Source organism: Taeniopygia guttata, chromosome 2, assembly GCF_048771995.1.
Source record: "Taeniopygia guttata chromosome 2, bTaeGut7.mat, whole genome shotgun sequence".
NCBI classification, from domain to species: Eukaryota; Metazoa; Chordata; class Aves; order Passeriformes; family Estrildidae; genus Taeniopygia; species Taeniopygia guttata.
In genome coordinates, this window is record NC_133026.1 from 131,843,481 (window position 1) to 131,863,434 (window position 19,954).

A 19,954-nucleotide genomic window follows, 5' to 3' on the forward strand; every position below is an offset into this window, starting at 1 on the left:
ATACCTCTGTAAATCTGGGTACTTTATCCTAGCTCACAAACCCACTCTGATATGCTTGAAAGTTTCTAAATTGTTTCTTGTTAGGTAAAAGAGCTATTGCATATTTTCTGAGCACCTGGCCTCATCCCTGAGGCTACTGCTTTGGAGGAAATGACTTAAACCTGACTTTTGTCACAGCCCCCACTCCATTTTTTATTGGATCCTTGCTATGTGTTTTTTGTGCAGCCAAAGTGTGCACCAGCCCTCAGGCCTGCAGATGCATGGCTTTCCCAAAAATATATTGTTTCAAATCAGGAAAATAAGTAGAGAAAACAGATGTTTCAGGGCTTTCTTGTTACCACTCTGTAGCATTAAATGCAAGAAACTTGGTGATGATTGCAAACACATATTTCCTCTGGAAGCACCTGTATGTGGTGATAACACTTTCCATTTGTCTTCACTGTGAGCTTTTTCAGAGTCCATCTTTACAGTGCAAGCATCTTTTTTGGCAGGTGTTTTTTAAACCAGCATCTTATGCATTATACATGAGATAACACTCATGATAAATAAAAAAAGGGTCTTGCTGAACTAGAAAATGGAACCCTACTGGTTTGTTCATAGTCAATTCCAAAGGTATAAATTTAGCTAATCAACAGCAACCTGCTTTAAACAAGTGTGTGCTTGTTACTCCGTAACAGAGCACCCGACAGCACAGGGTCTCATGGGTACTGGGTCAGATCTAGAGCGTGTTTGGGTCAGAATTCGTGCCCTGTTTTGGTCACTACCTGTTGCTTTAAAATGAAGTGGGAGAATACCATAGCAAACACACATGGAATAATTTTCTCTACAAATAGTTGATTCTTCTGGCTAAGATTAACTTTGTCTCCTTACTACAAAGCTTCATATCCTGCCCAAACTTCTTGACAGCATTAGCTACTGCAGCATTGCTGATTTTCTTAGTCACAGAAATCAGGTCATCTTGAACCTTACTAAGTTTTATTCTTCTTTTTAAGCCTGTGCAGGAGATCCAGGCAGATCTGTCTATGTGTTATTTGTGGTTTGAGAAGTTTCCTGTGGTCCTGATATTTAAGGGTTACAGAATTGTCCCTCCTGGATCTCTTTTCTGTCTCTCTGTGTCAGGTGTCAATTCATGACACAACTTTGCTTTTTAGACTAATTTTACATTCACAAATTGTATAAATTAGGTGATTTCCCCCATTTCACATCATCTTTATACAAAGGTGATACAAAAATCTTCATACAAAAATCTGGTTTGAAAGAGTTAAGAGTAAAAATTTCTTCTCCTGCTTATGAAATACTGTTATTAAGAATAATTTGAATTCTTAGATGTAACCAGGCTGTATGAAGAACTAGAGCAGCATGTATGCAATGTTTATCCTTGGTTATCATTAGTGTTGTCATGATAATAAGAGACCAGCAAAAAATAAGAAATGCAGGTCTAATGTCTTAAATTTTCATTCTGTATTTTACCTTTTCACTGACTTCTCTGTGATGAACACCCTATCTACTAAAATAATTATTTTCAAAGCTTTCTTAGACAGCTTTCTCCCCTTGTAAATGTGAGGGGGGAGGTTTAGAGCTATATGATTTCAGCATTTTGAATGGACATAAGCTTCTAAGCCTGTGAGCAATTTTTCAGACTGCAGTTTTAAATATCTATCTCCTAAACTACAAAATAGGGATGATGCCATCTTAAAATTTATGAAAACTCATTCAAAATTTTAAAATTATCATGTTTGTTTTGTTTTATTGGAGAGCACAACAAGCTAAGCTGCTTTCAGCTGCTTGTTCTGATTCCTCTGCTACCTCTCAAGTTGTGCCAGTCTGACTGCTTGCATCACTGGGGAAAGAATAAAGTCTAGGATTGATTTCAGTTTAAAATAACGCTTTTTTTCCCCTGATGCTGCTGGAAAAAAGCATTTGTCAAGCTCCAGACTAAGGGATTTCTATTGGCATGGTAAGAAAGGCAAGATTTAGTGTGCCTGTGCAGTCTAGCAAGCGAAGAGGAAGGTGGTAAACGTTGCCATGGGAGGACAAGTTCTTTTAGGCACACTTTGTGCTGGAAAGGTACACTTGGATTTATGAATTTATGAGCAATGGGGCTGCTGCAGGGGTGTTCTCCCTGTGGCCATTGAGAGAGAGCTCGTGTGTGTTCCTTACAAATAAACCTGATTAGATGCAGTGAAATACCTGCCACTTGTCATCCATTCCTCCCCTCAGAGGGAGCAGCCCCAAACCCCAACCAGCCATTCCTGATCCATTCCCCATCATAGTCGTGGGCATTTAATAATCACTCAGAAACCCAGGTTTTGTGAATGGGGCCCTGAGAATATTGTAGCCTTGCCATTTCATTTGAAAGTAAAATGTGTATTTGACAGAGCAATGAGGTGGGATCTGCTGTTTCCCCTGGCCCATAGACTTTTGGCAAGGTTGCCATGAATGAGAAGATGAGAATGAGAACAACATTAATGAACCCGTTCATTTAAATGTCTACAGTGATTTAACAACACTGATGTAAACAGAAGCTCTAACAGGAAAGACCAAGGAGATTATTTACCAAACCCTTGCTGTGAGGATGGCTCAACAGTCTGCTTGTTTTAAACCACACTGAGGCAAGACCCCTAGTATTGCCACCCTGCTGGCTTTTAAATTCCAATAATACATAAGAGAGTTAACTTCATTTTTGTGTACTGTGGCAAATCCCAAATAGCAATGCAAAAATATTTGCTATTTTAAAAGCAACCCTGTGTTCCTAATCCTTTTTAAACATCATCTCTGTTTTGCAATCATCATTTTGTGTTATGTATTTAGTCTATAAAATAGGTGTTGCTTTATGGATTACCAACAAATCTCATGCTTTTAACACCACTGTCTCTGTATTCTCATTGTAATTTCTTCTTGGTGTTCATACATAACGAGCAAGTCATTGAAGCCACTAAGCTGTTGCCCACTGTCTAAATCATCTATTTGCTATGAAAATGAATTCTAAAATAGTTTCTTAACTTCAAAATAGCAAACATATAGTGGAAGGCTCAAATACTGATACCTGGTTTATATTTGACAAGTATTGCAAAAAAAAGGCACATCCCTGCAATGCAGGATGCAGCAAGTATGCTCAGGCTGCCAAGTAACAGAGATAAAAAATGAATCAGATATACTATTTTCAGGATTGAGATTTTCTGTGGGAATCCAGGGCTTCCCTCTGTCTGCCCTGGCAGGTCTGGGACCCTGGCAGGGGGTCAGGAACCCCCCTGTACAGAGCCCCAAGAGACACTGTCTGTGATCTCTGTCCATGGAAAAGAGTTTTCAATCTTACAGGATGAATTACAAGCTCTGAGTGTTTGATATGAGTAATAATTAAGTGTGGCACGGGTGCAAAAGTAAAATTTTAGGTTTCTAGATTAGGGGCTCAAAGGGGACAAGATGGAGGAATTGGGTGTGTCTTGTCCTTTTCCTCCTTCTTCATGCCCTCCATGTTTCACTGTAGTGTTGGCATTTTTCTATTGGTTTAGGCTGGGGGCACACTGTTCAATGTAGGTGATAGATATTGGCACATTATTGTAAATATAGCACAGGTAGTTTCTGGTATATAATGTTTGTAACATCCCACTGGGGGCAGAGCCCCACACGCTGCCCTGCAGGACAGACCTGCGGCAGGGCAGCAGAACATGTTAGAGATAAGCAAGAATAAACAACCTTGAAAACAGCACAGATGAATTATGGCTTCTTCTTTGGCAATGGGGCAGAAAGACAGAGACTTTCTACAATCTCAGAATAACCAATACCCACAGATTCCGACAATTTTCCGTCAGCCTCTGGAAATGGTTTAATATAAGAAAATTTTTTCTGTGCAAGACCAAAAGATGCAACACAATCTGATAAATGAACAATTGGACTTAATAACAAAATGGCTTTTTAGCTGACAGATGTTTCACCAGACAATTTAGTCAGAGGCCAAATGGCCAGAGACACACGGTGGAAAGTAATTTCATAGGATGACTCCAGAGAAGGTAAAACTCATCATTTGGATGTCTGAAATGTCAAAGGCTCAATTAATGGAATTAGTACGTAATTCCTAGTGCAGTTTGCCTGTTGAAAGCTGTGCTCAAGCTTGTTCTCAGAGCTCCACTGGCAGGTGAAGCAGCGGAGTCCCGGCTGAGCTCTGACCCACCCGTGGCCCATTGCCTCCCATCTCCCCTGCTGACAGCAGCTTTTGTCTGGGTCCCAGCCTCTGCCTCTTACTGCTCTGCACCAAGGCATTGTTTGCCTCTCCTCTGGTCCCGTGGGTGATAGGAAGAGGTAAGACCTAAAACATAAGTAGGTGGGCAATTTTGGGAGATGCAGGAGAGGTGAAGTTTACCGTTGCCTTACTGAAGTTGCATCTAAACTTAAACACAAGAAAAACATCAGTTTTTACATCTAGCAGAAAAAGCAGTTTACAAAGACAGAAATATTTTTTTTAATAATTTATAATATTTTCAAGTTTCTGCTCAATTTTTTTCTATCAAAAACTAGATGACAGCATTATTAGTTACCACCGCTACAAGTCAAAGCGTCTTTGGAATACTCTGCCTCCATCTTCTGACTGCTCAGGGAAATGCAGTGACTAGTTTGTATTCAGACTTCTTAACTCAGAATCATAGAACTACTTGAGTCAGAAGAGATCTTAAAGACCTTCTAATTTCACAAAATTTTATATATTTTCAAGACCACGTCTTTGAATATTTGGGTGAAACTTTATTGAATTCAGTCATTACCTTTGCTAGCTAATACTGACAAATGTTGCTTTCTACTGACAAATTATCTTTTCTTACAGATTTCTGAAAAAGAATTCAGGGCCTTGCTTTCTTTTAAGTATTTTTAACACAGCACTTGAATTCCTGCCCGATTAATGTAGAAGGTTTTGATGATACAAATGTCACAATGTCACTTCATACAGCAGTGGCTTGTCATTGGTTTTCCACATACCTTTTTCTCACTTAGTGTCTGTGACTCCTTAATTTTTCTAGGTTTGTTACCTGCTTTACCAGTTGGTAAATTTGCCTTCTTTGTTTCTGTTTTAACATAAAGCTCTTCATAAATAAGCTTTGACAAAAACTAAATTGAGAGCAACAGCCATGCATCCCACTTACTCCTTGTATTTGGATTTCAGACCCAGAGTTGCAACCAGACATTGAATGCTCTGCGCTCACCATAAATACAACTGATTTTTGTTAATGCAGTAAGATGGGAAAATTCATCTATGCTGTCCAATATCATATTGTACAGCTCATGTGTATCCACACAGCTAGAGCAGAAAACAAATTACTCATTTATTTGATTGCTGATAGACAAAACAACATGAAATAACTTTTTTCTAAATTTCTCAACTTCAAATGAAAAAACTATTCAAGGCAAGACTACATAGAGAGCAGCCCTTCCATCCATATTGGTCTCATCTGTCATGCTCACATCTGACCCCTTCATTTCCCAGAACTGGAACAGATTTAAGGAGGCCTTCTCTGGGTCTTAAATTCAACTCTTGGTTGTGCAAGGAGGTGTGTGTGTAGCGAAGTCAGTGGAGACCTGCAGGTGACAAAAATCTACTGATATGCTGTGCTCATTATTGACTGTTTTCCCAAGTTTTCTGAGCCAATGTTTCACAGAGCAGTGGACCATAGAAAAAAGGCCAAATGGTGTCAAATGTGAGGATGAAGATGCCACAGGGAGGTAGACAGCTCTCACTGTGGTACTGTACCACACCTTGCATCACTGGCACAATCACAAAATGTGCCAAAATAGAAGGACGCCAGAGCCAGCTGCAAATTGACTGCCCAATTCCATGTGTCCCTACTAGGTCTTCTGGAGGATGGGAAATTGGCTCACACAGCTGTATCTACAGCATCAGCCACAGATGGAATGCTGAATGCTGAGAAGAGGAGCAACTGTGGCTCTCAGTGTGCAAACCCCACAGTCATGGGAACGACAGCACAGAGACAGAATGGCTTCAGGACCACAGAGGTATGAGTATAATTATGGTCCCTATTGCCCAGCACTAGCTTCAACCAGGTCTAAGTTACTTTTGTGACAGCCTTTCCCTTTGCAGTGAAACTGTATTTAATGTCTTGAGATAAGAGAAAATGGTGCCAGGCTGCACTACAGGCATGGCATGACTGAGCTGAGCACCTCTGGCAGTGCTTCATGCCTGAACAGCCACAGAATTGATGTTTTATTTGTCAATCAGAGTAACACACACTTGCTACAGTAAGAAAAAGCCCCCATGTTAATTTCTTTCAACTCAGTCCAGCTGTGGCATGTATCGTGCAAACTATTTAGATTGATTATCCGAAAAGGAACATGTTTTCCCTTAATTGATGTTCTCCTTAAAATATGTGCACTGCAGAGCCCTGGTTCATTCAAAGCTGAACATGAAGCTTGAAAAAGTCAGTGGGTGTATTTTTAATAACTTCAGTAGCCTTTGGATCAGGTCCTCCCTTTTCTCCCTCACTTATGTGTTGTGTACATTGTATACATTGTAAGAGCAAGGCTTTGGGGCTACACCAAAGACCAGCCTTCTCCAGCCACAGCTGCCTACCCACCCACCTGTGTCCTACAGGCTTCCACTTGCTGCCCTGTTTGCATAGCAGCTGCTGAGCTGCTGCAGATTAAAGAAAGCCAAAATCTGTAGCTGGTTTACTGCTTCCTTTGTTTCTCATATGAGAAGGTGGTAGGTAAAAATTTGGGGAAAGGAGATTTCCTTGTCTTCTGGGTTATCTGCAGATGTAGCAGATAAAGCCCTTTACATGGTCCTTGGCATTTCTGGGGGAATCTCAATTTCTACCTTGAGAAGTGCTTGCCATGCTGTTGTTGCTGCTTCCCCTGCTTTTTCAGGGGAGTCTCCTCTTACTACAATATCATCTAATTTCACATCTAGGGAGAGTGAGACAGTAAAAGTTTGGCAATCACAAAATGTACAGTCATGGGTGAATGTTTATGTCCCTGTGGGAATCTTTCAAAGGTACACTGCACTTCCTTCTGTGTAAGCATGAACAGAGCCTTGAGGTATTCCCAGAGTGGAATCATAAATAACACCTTTTATGTCTAGTTTTGGCCTCTGTGAATAGGATGCTCCCTCAATATGAGTTACAGTTCCACAAAATTTGGCACAGCAGTAGTTAAAGGTGTAATATTGGCATTCAATCTCCTTCAGACAATGGTGAGGGGCCACTGTCCCCTCAGCTTCTTCACCAGGGTGAGAATGGTTTTCAATTGGTTTTCTTATCTGAACAATGCTGGCTGGATTGGCAGCCCTCTTAAGCATAATTTTTACCTTTTCTTCCAGTTTTTGTTTTATCTCCTTTTCTTTCTGTAAGTGTTTGTGCCGCTTCTCAGTTTCCAAAGATAGTAACAATTCCATTGTCTTCCTTCCCTCTATTTCCTCTATCAGATTTTGTTTACACTGCATTTTTTTTCCTATCCAATTTCTACTATAATTGTCTTTCCCTATGCTCTGTTGAAGCAAGTGGAATCTTAAAATTATATTTCTCAGTAATAAGCTTGTTTTTGGGTTTCCAATCTTTCTTTTATTTCCCTATCAAAAGCCAGTGATGACTTTAATACTCCATTTTCTGATTTCAAAGCAGCATATTCTATATATAATATATTTGAGGGAAGGACTCTTTGATTCCCTTTGTCATGTAAGGTAAGTGAGCCTCCAATACTACACAAATAATTGCTCTGCCTTTCCAGAATTTTTGGGCTCATTTCCTTGCCTGCCTGGGAAGGAGCATATTCATACTTGTGTAGCTGTTTATCCATGGCAATCCAGCTGACTGCACCAATTCTTCTGTCACATAAAAAATTAGGGAAGGGAGACACCCAACACCCCCCTGCCCCCTTGCTTTCTGTGCTGTCTGCAGATGTAGTGAGCCTGGGGGCTTCCCCTTTCTCATCTGCCTGTCTGAGATCCTGGGAGACCTTCACAGACAATATTTCAGAGTAAGCAATCTGGCACTCTGAGTCTGGTGAGGTGCCAGAAGTGCAGTGTGGTGGCTCAGTAATTCTGGTGAGGAAGGCACTCCCTGATGCAAAACTGACATACACTGTAAGTCTGGGAAAACTCAGCAGGACTCCAGATTCACAAATAGTGACATTTCTTGCCTTTTGGACAAAGTAAGGTCCACAAATAGCTGTTGATAAAAGCACTGATATCAGAATGCATAAGCAATAGTATTACTGTGGAAGAAAGCTTGTCTGCCAGGTGTCCCCATGGGGGAAGAGAGAGTACAGCCTGTTGACCATCCCAGGACACAAAGGAAGAGTCTCCTCTGACCTCCCTCCCTTGTTAAGTCATATTTATATTGTTCTTTTTGAGGATGGGGAAAAAAAGTTTCAGTTGACCTAATTTTACACTTAAATGGAGTTTGAGTGACTTTATATACATGTAAAGATTGAACAGGTTTTACTTTGTTAGCATGCTACATGGGGCATGAAAAGGATCATGTGTTTTCAAGTTCAAGCAAATTTCAGCTTTTGGTCACCATTTGGGTCATTCCTTCAGCTTAATTCCTGTTAGCTGCATTTTTTTAAACAGAGAATGACTGCAACACCTCTGTGCAATTCCAGCCTTTGTTTCTTGCCTCTGTCAGATATGAAACAAGCTCCCCTGGTGTCCCTGCTCCTCGGGTGTGCACAGTTTGTTTCTGCTGAATTACTGCAGTGTGGGCACTCCTCCTTGCTCAGCTTTGTCTTTTGACATTATTCCACAGAAAGTGCATGTGGCAGAACAGCTACACCCACCCCATCAGAAGTTGTCCCATCTTGAGAGTCACATCCTTAAGCCAAGGGGTCTGAGCAAATGACAAAAGGAATTTAGATTAAACTTCACTTTGCATTTGCCAACACACAGCACATCAGTACATGCCTATTTATTTTATACCTCCATTGTATTATTACTTTTTTTATTGCTATAGTACAGATATTCCCAGGTGACATAAAAGATACTGCTGTATTTTTCATGAGATACTGCACCTCCAGGTGGACAGGGACACATTCCACAGCAGCATGACATCTAAAGCCATGGGATTTCTGGAAATTAAAAGCCCAAATGCTTGTCATAGCCACTAGCCCACAAAGAAATTTTAATTTGTGAGGTTGGATATGGTTGAACAGAACAGCATAATTATTAATTCAATTTGAAGAAATCCTGTTCACAATTTATAATTACAATGTGTACCCGTCCTACTGCTAAAGAAAATTGTCCCATTTTGTAATTGAATGGAAAATTACTTCTGTATTGCACTTAGTAGGAAATATGGGCAAAGTTCCACAACATATTAACAATGAGAGTGTTGACTGTAATGGTACTACTCAGTGAAGTGTGGGCTCCTGCCCTTAGGCCTCATGACTTTGAAGATACCCTCCTGCATTTTCTAGCAGAGATACATTCAGTAACACGTATCTGTGCTGCTGCAGCTCAGTGCAAAAAAATTTCTGATCATAACTAAAGCATTTACGTTATTCTCCACATCCAATGCAGGTACGTAAGTTGTCTAAACTTCTTATAGTCAAAAAAGAAATATATATGCCTAGAGAGAAAGTGTAGTATCTAATGTAGGCTCCAGCTCTGGTCTGCTATTCTGCATCTCTGTTTTTCTACTGTTTAGGGAACCATAAGGTGAGCATATAATGTGAACAGTTTAAGTTTAGATGCCTAGAGTTGAAAAGGGATTATCCCCTGCAGCTCAAAATGTACCCATTTTATGTACCTGAACATTGACTACTGTTTTTCTTTTGTCTCAACTTGCTATAGAATACAATGCAATGCAGCACATGGTGCTCCTGGGAGACCTGGGCTGTGCCATTGGCCCCTGTGACAGGGTTATGACAGGGTACAGTTTGTGCTGTTGAAGAGGATAAGGTTTGACACTGACTATATCTGGGAAATTTTATCATCCTCTCATGCCAGTAATGTCAAAACAATTTAGAAGTAAAAGATGATGATGATTATGATGATGATGAAGACATTAATAAACGAAGGAGTGCTAATACCAGTGAAGGTAACAGGTTGTTCAGATACCCCTCCAAAGAAAAGGTGGTATCCAGATTATGTCCCTGACTGACAATAATCTGGTTTGATTCTCATTGTAGTCTTTGGCAAGTACTTGCATGAGCAGTAGCACTGGGGGAGCAAACAGCAAAGGAGCTGGTGTATTCAGGCTGCAGAAATGTGAAATAATGCACAGCAACAAATTAACTTCAGGTGTTTTTCAGTGGTATATATGAACCTCCCATTATGTCAGTGTCTGAACTTTATCAGACATTATTTTACCTGGCACTCTTACCATGTAAATAACGACTAATTCACCTGGCATTCTTTACGCTGACAAATAATCTCATGGAACGCTGGCAATGCAATAATCCAACCCACCTAACTCAGCTGTGTGTCTCTATCAGCCCAGATCTGGGTACACTTTGTTAGACCTATCCAGTTTCCTGTGAATTATGGTGCATTGCTTATGGCAAAAAGCCAACATTCTGGGAGATGGAAAAGTATAAATTTAAATTAGGGATGCACATGCATGCCTCAGAAAGACTGACTTTTTTGGATATTGAAAATAAACTGATGAAGCTCTGAAAGGTATATATTGTGCTTGGGTCTTGTATGCAGGCAGAAGTAAGTGTTACTTTAAAACTGCATTTTCACATCAGAAACATAAAATCAAATAAGCAAATTCCAGTTCAGGCTAGTGATGCACTATTCACAGTGACATCAAAAAGAACCTCTAATTTTCACTTCTGGCCTGAAATCAGATTTATTTTCTCTGCCTTTATAGTACACACATGCAGAGATGATAATTATAGGCAAGAATGTTGATCCAAAGCCTACTGACATCTGCTGCCTTCGCAACAGATATAAAAACTTGTGTCCACACTGAATGAGACAGCTGCTCTGCATCACAGTGCCATGTGAAGGATGCTGGAGACATTTATTACATAGAACTGTTTCTGTAAATTTGGGGTTAATCATCAGTGACTCTTTCTGTTGTCATCGTGGAACTCACTGAACTGTTTAAAACTCTCACAGAGTAAATGGGACACACAGAAAACCTCCACACAAGAAGTCACCATTAATGTTACAAAAGGCATCAGACAAAGTGACAGAAGAAAAACAAAGAATTGTGCCAATTAATGAAGAAAATTGCAGGTGAGGATGGACTTAACAAAGCTTCACTGCACTTTAAATGTCATTCTCTGAAGACATGAAGGTCTCTAGGTGTTCCAGGTTGAACACAGCAGGCAGCTGCTACTGAGTGCCTCCAGAAGCAGGTCTTGTGGAAACCAGCTGCAAGCACTGTAGATGTCATTTGTCTAAAGCAGTGGCACCACACAGACATACACAGAAATGAATGATATTTGTTTTTTGCTAACTTCCATGTCATCCCTTGTTTATGTCCTGTTCCACATTGCTATTAAGATGAGACTGGATAATAAGGGGTACAGCTCATCACAATTAAAACCAGGAAATGAACAAATGAATCTGCATTCAAATTCATTTGTTGAATGTGTGGACATTCAAACCCACATAGAGTTCATTTAAAGAACTCACATATTTTAAAACACAAACCCAGATATTTCAAGAAAGTGAGACTAAAGTCTGGTCTTCTACTAAATCTCTTTTCAACTATATGTATAGGCTATATATAGTTAAGTCATACAGTAACATTTTTATATATTAAATGTTAAATTACTTGGTTTTAATTTATTGTTCATATTGACATAATTTTGGTCTTAAAAATAGTAGCTTTCATATTGATTAGCCTTACTTGAAGGTTCTAGTCTTAACTAGTAAGTTATGGCTACTTGGTTGTTTTATAAATGCCCCTTCGATTGTGTTGAAGCCCAGACTGACTAGGAAAAAAGTTACCATTAACATTACAAGAAAATAACCACAATTTTAAAAGTCATATTCTAATGTCAGTTCAAAAAAATTTACTTTCTCTGAGAAGATATAATTAATTCATGGTGCAGAACTTACTTAATACATTGTGAGTATCCTGTACCACAGTATTCCATGATTATAATAAATATATATCTAAAAGGAATAGAAATGTTCAGCATAGTGAAGTCTAAGAATAAATTCAATGTATTACTTCTTAATATGGAAGTAATAATATATATTCTGTATGAGTTTGCATGCTTATGAAGATAAAAGAGGTAAATGTATTAATGTATTTGGCTTCCCTATTAGACATATATATATGTATATGTATATATATATATATATATATATATATATATATATCCTTAAAGAGCCTTACATACATATATATATATATATATATATATATATATCTCCTTGAAGTTTAAAATAAATACTCCAAACAAGCATACAAGAATAGGATTGTGAACTGAACCCTCACTTATTCTGTATTTGGATCATTTTAATAGCTTGCTGATTAGGTGTGTGAGTTACTTTCCTTGTTGTACAAGTCTATGCAATAGGAATTGTTTATTAATTACTCCAACAAAAAGGCAAATTGGAATCCAGAGTTAGAGCCAGAATTTTGCATACCATATCATATTCTAAAAGGATTTACTGGCAGAGAGAGTGCAGTATAAACTTGTATGATACAAGAAAGCTACAGAAAGTGAATAATGATCCTGATATATTTAAGGGTAAACAGGATTTTGAAGGAAGGTTTGTTGTGTAAGAAGCTGTTCCAGAGATTTTGTGGCCTTGGGTGGATACCACAAAAGAGTTCTGGCAGTGAGATTATTTATTAGCTAAGAAATTAATTAGTGATGAAGTGCTGACCAGATGTGTCAGACAGCTTGGGTCACACCACAGGAGGAAGCCCATGAGCTGCATGGCACAGGCACCACAGCCCTGGCTCATGCCAGCAGCCAGCAGGGAGGCAGCTCTTGAGTCTTGTATTCCGAGCATGAGAGGTGACAGGATGTCTGCAGGAGATGGCCTTGGTACACAATTATCTGGGTAACAGCACAGGCCTTGCTCATGCTGACCAGCTGCAGAGTGCTGGATGCTGCCTGCCCTGGACTGCTCATGGTAATATTCCTGAGCTACTCCAAGATCCCCTAGACCTCTTGATATCCCAAAACTTGATTTTATGACATTCAAAGATTGGATTCACTTCTGCGGTAAAAGCCATGTTTAGTAACAAGCAATTTTATACACACTCCTCATGTAATACATTACTGTTCTTATTCATTAGGTATTAGTAACTGAAAAGAAATTACATTATATCCTAGGTGGCTTCTTAGTGTTTGATGTGCAAACTTCCAATGACCTTAATAAAACTAAGAGCATGTTGTGGAGATGTAGATCTTGCTTCTGTACACAGACTGGGATATATTTATGTTTACTTTCCTTCTACCAGGGATAACCACAAGTAGAAACAACCAATTAATAAAATAATACCCCACTCTGTATAATTACGGTGACAGAATGTACTCTATACCACTTTAGACAATTTAAAGTCCTCATAATAAATTCCCATGTTGGTTGTAGTGGAAGAAACAAGCCCAAAGAATCATCTGGACATTTTTACTCCAGGTGGCCTTCCTAGAAATGAGAAATCTTATTTACAGGGTCTATTCTTTGAGCATCATCTTTCAAATACAAATGGCTCAAAGACATCAACTAAAATAACAATGTTAAAAGACATGGACTTTCAGATAACAGACCTGTGGGCATCTCTGTCTTATATGCCAGGATTTTTAAAATGTAATTTTCCCCTAAAAGACATTTTTGCCACATATTTTGTTAGATGTCCCTTGGCTGCACACGAAGATTTCTACAGGTACACTGAAACAATACACTTTCTTCTGAAATGATTTGCCAACAGATGGTGAGTTTTTATAATTTATCTAAGTTCAGATTTTAAACAGAAAGGAACATTGTCATTTTTCCACAATTCCAACACAATATGTACATAGGATTTTCCTATATATCTTGATATATCTTCTTCCACTATGTGAGAAATGGAATCATTCAAAAGAAAGAGGATATTGTCTAAAGAAGAGAGAGGATTTACAATTACAAATTCATCATGAGGCAAATTAATCTCCTCAAAGACTCAGTACAGCTTTATCTTGCACTATTCTCTCATCTTCTCCCTTATGATTCTTTAATGTATTTCTTCATTTTAGCATCACTGTAGGACATTGACTGGAAGACACGCAGTTTTACTGTGTTGCTGAAATTATTTTGTACTGACATAAACAGGAAATTATAATTATTGTGTAAGCAATATATGAATACTGCATTAAACATGCATTCTTATTTGTTAAATCACTGAGATTTCATAAAAAACAGGACACAGGTATTTTTGATCTACCTAGTATGTTCATATACATAGATATTTATTTGTGCATGTCTCTGCATGTGTATATTGCAATGTCTTTAGTGTGTACTTCTGCAGTTCAGGCACATTTTTTTGAGAACCCTTAATTTCTGTTTGTAATTCTGATAACCAAGTGTAAAATATTTTGAACTGAAATCTGTTTCACATGCTATATGAAAATTATATATAATTTGTGCACAGAAATGGTATTTGAAAATTCAGGCTTATTTTATTTACAAATACATCTAAATTCAAACTAGATTAACATGAAAATTTTTGTACTCTGCAAATTAATAAAGATTGACTTTAAATTTGCAAATGAAAATAAAGAACATTTTTAAAGTGTCTGTTTATTACTCCACTTATTTCACATTTCTGTGTTTATGGTTGGGTTAGCTTTTAAAGCTGAGATCAAAGAGAGCAAAGGTGTAGTGAATGGTTCCCACATCTGCTATACATGGAATCAGAATATTTCTGTATCTGATGTCCTCAGGTTTTGGCTCATGGACTGTTTGGTCATAAGAAAGAAGGTAAAATATATATATATATTCCCATAAGAAATTGGTGTATTTGCCAAAGAGGGATTATGAGGTCAAAATACAGTTGTACCTCTGTAATTATAAATGGGAGAGTTTCTGGTTGCTGTCATGGCTAAAGTGGAAGACACTGGGAATCTGAGACACTTTCTCTACTAAGATGCCATGAGGCAACTATGAGGCAACTCGAATACATAGCTAAAGAAAAGCTCTTATTCCTGCTTGAACTGGAGAGCACAGGATGGAAAAGTAGCTTTTAAAAGTAACTTTTACAGATGCTACTTCTTATTTTTTCCCAAAATTGCATTAAATTTTCCTTATATTTTTCCTTACTACCAGAAAAGCTATTGCTGAAATACCCATCCCCATCCTAATTGTCTGTGCCCTGGGTGTTGCCTGACAAGTTGCTTATTCTCTTTGATTCCTGGCCAGGATGCTGATACAGCAACTCATTTGTTTCCTGTGGAAAAGGAAGAATAGTATCAAAGGAATGGTTTTCAGATGTACCAAAAAAAAAGAGAAGGATTTAGGGACACAAGGAAGCCATAGTCCAGTAGTCAGGCGTGTAACAGCACAAGGGAACCCTACAAACAGGATGCTTCAAAATCTGGGATCAGACAGTACCTAGTAAGTGGAGCCTTTGAACTCAATTACACTGCAGTGTTTCAAAACTAAACCTTCATTGTCCTCAGACCAAGCATCCCTCATTGCACCAGTGCCTTCTCAGGTGCCTCCTTTCTAGACTGGCTCAATGAAGCATGTGAAAAAGGCGCTTACAAGAGATAAGATATACTCTAAGATGCAGGGATGCAAGATTTCATTCTGTCCTGCTATCACCCTCCAGTTTTCAAATCTTTCATTTGGATTTTAAATTTTTTTTTTTTAGGTAGCCTGTGCATACTATCCATAGTTAAAAGGCATTCTTCTGGCCTTTGATAAACTAATGGCAAAGTTGGGTCATTAATATAAGATAAAAAGTGAGCTGGTCCACCAGAAATTATATTTGTTGACATATGCCACTTAATCAAGATAAAATCCAAGATTATTTGCAACAGCTCCTTGCACAGAAAAACTCAGCAAACACTAAAATCTAGGAAATACTGTAATCCTAATGGTAGAACTAGGATGTTCATAAGCAAGAATGAAAAAGGGAGAATATAATAGCTTTTCATTTCTTTCTGGGGGATTGAATATAATTTAAATCCTGAGTGCAAAAAGTGGGATGCTGCTGTATATCTATCATTCAAGACTGTATAAAACAAGTAGCTTTAGGTTGCTGTGGGCTCCTGCTTAGGAAAAAATGGGACTGAGGGAGAGAGAGAGAGTGGTGTCATAGGGCAAGACTGAGCCATACTGCCAGTTGTATTAATTAGCTTTGCTTGCACACTCTTGCATTATAATCAGTATTATTCAGCTTTAATTTAATTTCCATTAACCTCTGCAAAACACCCACATGTTTGGATACAGGGAAACATGTCTGGGGTATTACTGCACAGATGGAAAAAACAGTTTGCTCACAGTCAAAAAGCAGCTTAAGAAAAGACACCATAGCTAAGCAGCAGCCTATTCTTTATCAGCTATGAAGAGCTGTCAAATACAAAAGGCATGAAATTATTCATGTTCATCTGTATCTGGTTTTACCAGGAAATGAAATATTGAGGTTGTTCATGCAAGGCATGTAGAACTTTCCAGGTCACACTTAGTAAGTGGCTTAATGTTCCGTTTGCCTGACTCAAGGACTGATTTGAACTTAAAACATTGGGCATTGTGGCCTGTTCAAGTCCCTAAACCAGCCCTTCTGGAGTGTAGTAGCATTTCCTTCATCCTCAAATTAGTTCCCTCCTAGAAAAAGTTTTCCACTTTATTATTTTCCACTTTACTGTTAATATGACATATTTTTTGCAGCACATTATTAGACACATTATTATATCATTGAGAGCATAATTTTACCAATTCAGACATGGGCCTGAAAACTAAAGCTCATGATCACAACTGCCAAGCACAGGAGCAAAATTAATCCTCATTAACTCACTGAACAGACACAGCCCCACCCAAGCAGTATCATCACCTCTGGGAACTGTAGGGATGTAAGGAGTTCAATATTAATGTACATGTATAGTGTCCTATGCAAATGATATTCATTATTCATATTTGTGATTCAAAACCATCTTTTAGATGAGCTAACATGTTTAAAATCATTGTGGAAGCCAACACTTAATAATCATTCCTGCTCTAGCTGGGATTTTATATCTGGTAAGGATTTTCTGTCCCTGTTTTGTGCCTGATATTGTTTGACAATTTAGAGGAATAATTAACAAGTATAACAGAACAACTTCCAGAATATATACTGGTATATATTTTTTTTCCTCAGCACAAAATTAGTGTCATCATTGCTGCTCATCTGTCTGCATGCTGTCTTTTCTTACAATGTATGGATTACTTGCATCCATGGTGAGAAATAATTTCTTATGCCTTCACCATGTAAGTATTTTTAATTTCTGTCTAATAAGCTCTTGCTGGTATTTCATGTTACAGATGCATTTTTATCACAGGGTGAATTTAAGCTGCCAGATTTCTTAACTCCAATACCTGCTCCTGGATCCAGGTCCCAGACCATCTGCTCTGCACATGTGGCACATGTGCAAGTTCACCTCCGGAGAACACACAGGAACAAATCAGCCAGTTCCCTCTGCAATGAAACTGTGCTGGTCCAGGACATCTTCAGTTGCAAATTTATCATCTTTTCTTATTAGCTCAGGATATCCTCATTTAACGTCTTCTTAGTTCTTTGGACTGCTCCTCTCCCAATTCATGTGGGACTTATCCCACATGCTTGAACAGTCAGTGCCACTCAGATGTATTTCTGTGCTCTCAAGAACCTGTTGGAGATTTGCTTGAGCAAGTCCAGGTGACCACTTTTATGATATGTGCAGTATAATAAAACATATCTTGACAGTGCTCTCAGACTGTCTGTTGTACTCTTAGAAAAGTAATAGCACCTTCCACCTCTGCTGGATATTTGTGATATCGTTGAGATCAAAAGAAATAATGATTCCCATCTTTACATGACAGACAAGTTTAAGCTTTGCTTACACCAGAGCAACTCAGTATAAATTTTTTATACTCTAGGATTTTTTTCCATATATCTAAAACTCAGTGGCAATAAGTCTATGTACATCTTTCTCCTTCCATTAACTGACCATTTTGGTTGCACTTAGCAGAGGTAAGTTCTGATTCAAGAGACACTAATTTTCACCACTACTAAGGCCATTGCATACCACATTGTCTACTTAGTTAGCATAAAAACTTTAAAGTGAATATGGCTTGCACACTCTCTCCACTTTATATTGGCATTGTGATATAAAGTGACTTAACTGCAGTTTCTAGAAGAAACCATGTTACTTTACTACAAATTACTATGAAAGTAGAAAGCTCTAGTAATGCAGTTTTGATTTTCTTCCCTTTTTATTGTTTTCAAATTCAGAAGCAGGTTAAAACCAGGAGTTCAACTCACACAGCTAGAGCTCCTGAATTTAAAACAACTTTAGATTCTTCCAAATTGGTAGAGATTTGAGAACTCGTTCCTGGCATTCAACAGTTTCACTTACACAGTTCTTGTAGTGCTCAAACAAAAGCTAAGCTAAATTATTCACTTTACTCCCAGGAGTGAAGAAACCTTGCATTTGCTAGTGACTGAGGAAACATCACAATGCAATTGGCAGAGATGCAGAAACATGTATATTTTGGCAGAAAAGGCACAGAGAGGAGAATGGAACAAGGAAAATATACAAATTATGAAATTATGGGAATGTCAGTCCATTGGATAAAATAATTGTTCTAGTTATACCTGTATAAATCAATGAATACATTAAAATTTTTGTTATGATAACAGAATTTGTTATTTCTATTAAAATTGTTAGTATCTGTTTTTAGGATAAATTACTCCCCAACACTTGCTTAAACAGTTTCATCTGAGTTTTTCTAAGGAAGTTGAATTAATTTGGTGCAAAATATAATGAGGCATGTGTTTGTATAATGCAAGTGAAAAGAGGAGAATAGAAAAAAAAATGCTGTCTGTTATTTAATCAGTCCCTTTGTTCAAGAGCAAATAACAGCTCGAGTGGTGAAGAATGAAGTTTCGAAGTACTTTATGTTAGCTGTTGTGACATCTGATGCACAAAGAAGAGACAGGACAATTGAATTTATGAAGGCTTTATGAATCCAAGGGCCCAACTGACAAATTCTAGTAACATTATCTCAATTGCATTTCCATCAGAAATTGAATTGGGTGAGTTAAACTGATTTTTTTACTTGTCTATCGATTTTGCTCTACTGACATTTTGAAAGAGTCCTGGGAGCTGTATTACAATACCTTTGGTATGGAATATTTTTCTCTTTCTGACCTCTGTAAAGAGGGTTGTCATCTCTGGATATCTATGCTCCTCTTTACATGTATTGGTTGGCCTATTCCCTTAAGTATTGTCGGTATCCTTAGGTCTGTAGTGGCTCCCAACCATCGTCAACCTTTCTATCTTGCTGCTCAGCAGACCTATGGCCTCTGCTACTATGCTGGGATTATTTTGCCTTCATTTTCCACCGTGAAAGTTCCAGAAGAATGTGCAGTTCCAGCATATCATGATACAAATTGAACCTTTTGTATGGTTCTTAAACTGCCTGAAAGTTTGAGCTAAGGATCACCAGTGCATGAGGTGGCAGTTGGTGGCACAGGATGACTCACTGTGCTCTTTTGTGCCCATATGGCCCAGCACGGGTAGAAATGCAACTCATTGCAGTGCAGGACTAAAATTAAAGCCCTGAGATGGACTTGGGAAACAGTTAAATACAACAATGAGCAGTTATCCATTGCTAAGTCATTGTCCTCTGCTACTGGAAGGCTCTGAATTGTGTTCTATTTCAGGACAAGGGCACCACATCATGCACAAGAGTGTCTCCATGGAAGAGGACATGGACATCTCTATCATTCAAGGGCAGTTTGGGTCCTCAGAGGACAAAGATAACAGTGATGATTAGGCTGCTGTTGGTAAGGAAGGCCTGAGAACTTTCCAAAGAATC

General features: G+C 38.4%; 1 protein-coding gene across 4 annotated transcripts in view; it reads left to right on the forward strand.

The window, feature by feature from the left end:
- Positions 1–17,840, forward strand: part of BAALC (BAALC binder of MAP3K1 and KLF4) — a 29,334-nt gene extending 11,494 nt beyond the window's left edge. The window contains exons 2-5 of one of the 4 annotated variants that reach the window (XR_012054242.1): positions 5,837–6,000; positions 11,066–11,185; positions 17,253–17,332; positions 17,417–17,840. Coding sequence is in view for 3 of the 4 variants with exons in the window: in XM_030266538.4 (XP_030122398.4) it covers positions 5,837–6,000; positions 11,066–11,170 (269 nt within the window). In the remaining variant the exon portion in view is untranslated. Of the gene's footprint in view, positions 1–5,836; positions 6,001–11,065; positions 14,693–17,252; positions 17,333–17,416 lie in introns of those variants that run through there. The other 3 variants (XM_030266538.4, XM_030266537.4, XM_012571990.5) reach the window with 3 other exon arrangements.
- Positions 17,841–19,954: the final 2,114 nt, after the last annotated feature.